This window comes from Chenopodium album, chromosome 23 (assembly GCF_948465745.1).
Source record: "Chenopodium album chromosome 23, dcCheAlbu1.1, whole genome shotgun sequence".
Classification (NCBI taxonomy): Eukaryota; Viridiplantae; Streptophyta; class Magnoliopsida; order Caryophyllales; family Amaranthaceae; genus Chenopodium; species Chenopodium album.
Genome location: NC_137856.1, coordinates 6,183,468 through 6,185,351, shown reverse-complemented (window position 1 = coordinate 6,185,351; position 1,884 = coordinate 6,183,468). Strand labels below are relative to the sequence as shown.

Below are 1,884 nucleotides of genomic sequence, written 5' to 3'. Positions count from 1 at the left end.
ACCGCACCGCACAGCCACAGCCACCGTACCAATTTCGACCCTCTTTCTACCAATTTCCGACCTCAAAACCCTAGCCACCACCTAACCTAACCACTACCACTGCACCGCACCTGGCCAAGGACCCCCGAAACCCCCCAACCGCACCGCACAGCCACAGCCACCGCATTGATTTCGACCCCCCTCTCCACCAATTTCCGACCTTAAAACCCTAGCCACCAAATTTCGACCACCCATATTACCCCCCCCTAATTCCAACAACTCTTAATACCCTAGCCACCACCAATCCGCACTCCTAAAACCCTAAACACCACCTAATTCCGACCACCTCCCTAGTCTACACCTCCGACCCCTCCCATGCCCCCACACGAAATTCTGACCAACCACGGTGAGTTAATTTCGTTGCCGGCTGAGTTGATATGGAAATCGGGAAAGATGAAGAAGAAACATAAAAAAGGTGGGCCCTACTAACGGATTCATGGACGGAATCCGTTAGTTGGTAGTAAAATCGAAGTTTTGATATTTTTGTTGGTGGTAAAGTAAATTTTTTTTTTGGAGGTGATAAATTCAAATAAGTGGTTATTTGAAGGTGGTAAAAGTCAAAATTCCCTATATAAAAATAAAATAAAATAAACCTTTTATTCCTTATACTTTTATCAGCAATACATCAAATTTTTACTTGCATTTTACAGCCAAAGGAGGACCACATAGACATTTATTATTACCAAAGCTTGAAGCTCCAAACTTCGTCAAACCACTAGGGATTGGGCCGCAAAGCTGATTGTTACTCACATCTAAGCTCTTCAACGTCTTTGGCATCGGCGGTATAGACCCGGTAAGCTTGTTATTTGCGAGGTTCAATTGTGTTAGAGACGGCGATGAAGTTACAGACGACGGAATAGGCCCAGACAGCTGGTTGGCGGATAAATCAACTACTTGGAGTTTCTTCAGCTTGAAAATCTCGCTAGGAATTGGCCCGGTTAAGCTGTTATGGCCTATATCAAGGCGGTCGAGGAAAGGCAGGTTGCCGAAGTCTGAAGGTATGGTGCCGGAGAGGCCGAGATTAGTGCTGAATGTTACGGCCGTGACTCGGCCGTATTCATTGCCCGGCTTGCTGCTGCATCCCACGTAACTAAAACCAAGACAACAGTCTGAATTGGTTTCCCAGTCGGAAAGTGGACCGTTGATGCCTCCGAAATGATCGCGGATTTTAATTAAGACGGCTTGGTCTTGGGCGTTGCATGGTGGAGTGTCTGCGTTATTGAGTGTGAGGTAAGAGAGGAGGAGAGCAAATGATACAAGGAGAGGTAGTTTTGGAAGTGTCGGCATTTTTGAGTTTTTAAGGCTAAAATTTTACTCTAAATTATTAAGGGTGGTGTGAGAATATAACATGCATGATTAAGAGGGGTATTTATAGTTGCTAACTTGCTAATCATGCTTTTTTTATTTTTTATTTTTTTCAATACTTTTCAAAATATTACATGTTAAACGATGTACTCCCTCTGTTATTGAAAGCGGATTACGTTTCTCATTCTAGAGGTTCTCCTTTAATTTGTTATTTTGTTAGTTATATTTCAATTACTTTTTGTATTAGTTATATTTTTTTTACATTTTTATTTAATGCTCAAACATACTAAATTTCAATATGATGCAACTATTTTCATTTATATACTTCCAAAACAATTATTCATATCAACAAAAATATTTACATATACCCAACGTAAATAATACTCCAATTTTCAACGTTGACTTAATGCCTTAATACTTAACGGCTTGTTCTAATTTACTGAACTAAACTGAGCTGAAGTAAAATGAGCTGAGCTGAGCTGAACTGAATTGAACTGAACTAAGCTGAACTGAACTAAGCTGAACTGAATTGTTTATGAG

The 1,884-nt window shown here is 40.9% G+C and overlaps 1 protein-coding gene across 1 annotated transcript; it reads right to left on the bottom strand.

Moving 5' to 3' along the window:
• Positions 1-611: 611 nt before the first annotated feature.
• On the bottom strand, positions 612-1,363 carry LOC145609283 (uncharacterized). Its single transcript, XM_081664806.1, has one exon. The coding sequence runs from the start codon at positions 1,324-1,326 to the stop codon at positions 673-675; it is 654 nt and encodes a 217-aa protein (XP_081520932.1). The 5' UTR covers positions 1,327-1,363; the 3' UTR covers positions 612-672.
• Positions 1,364-1,884: the final 521 nt, after the last annotated feature.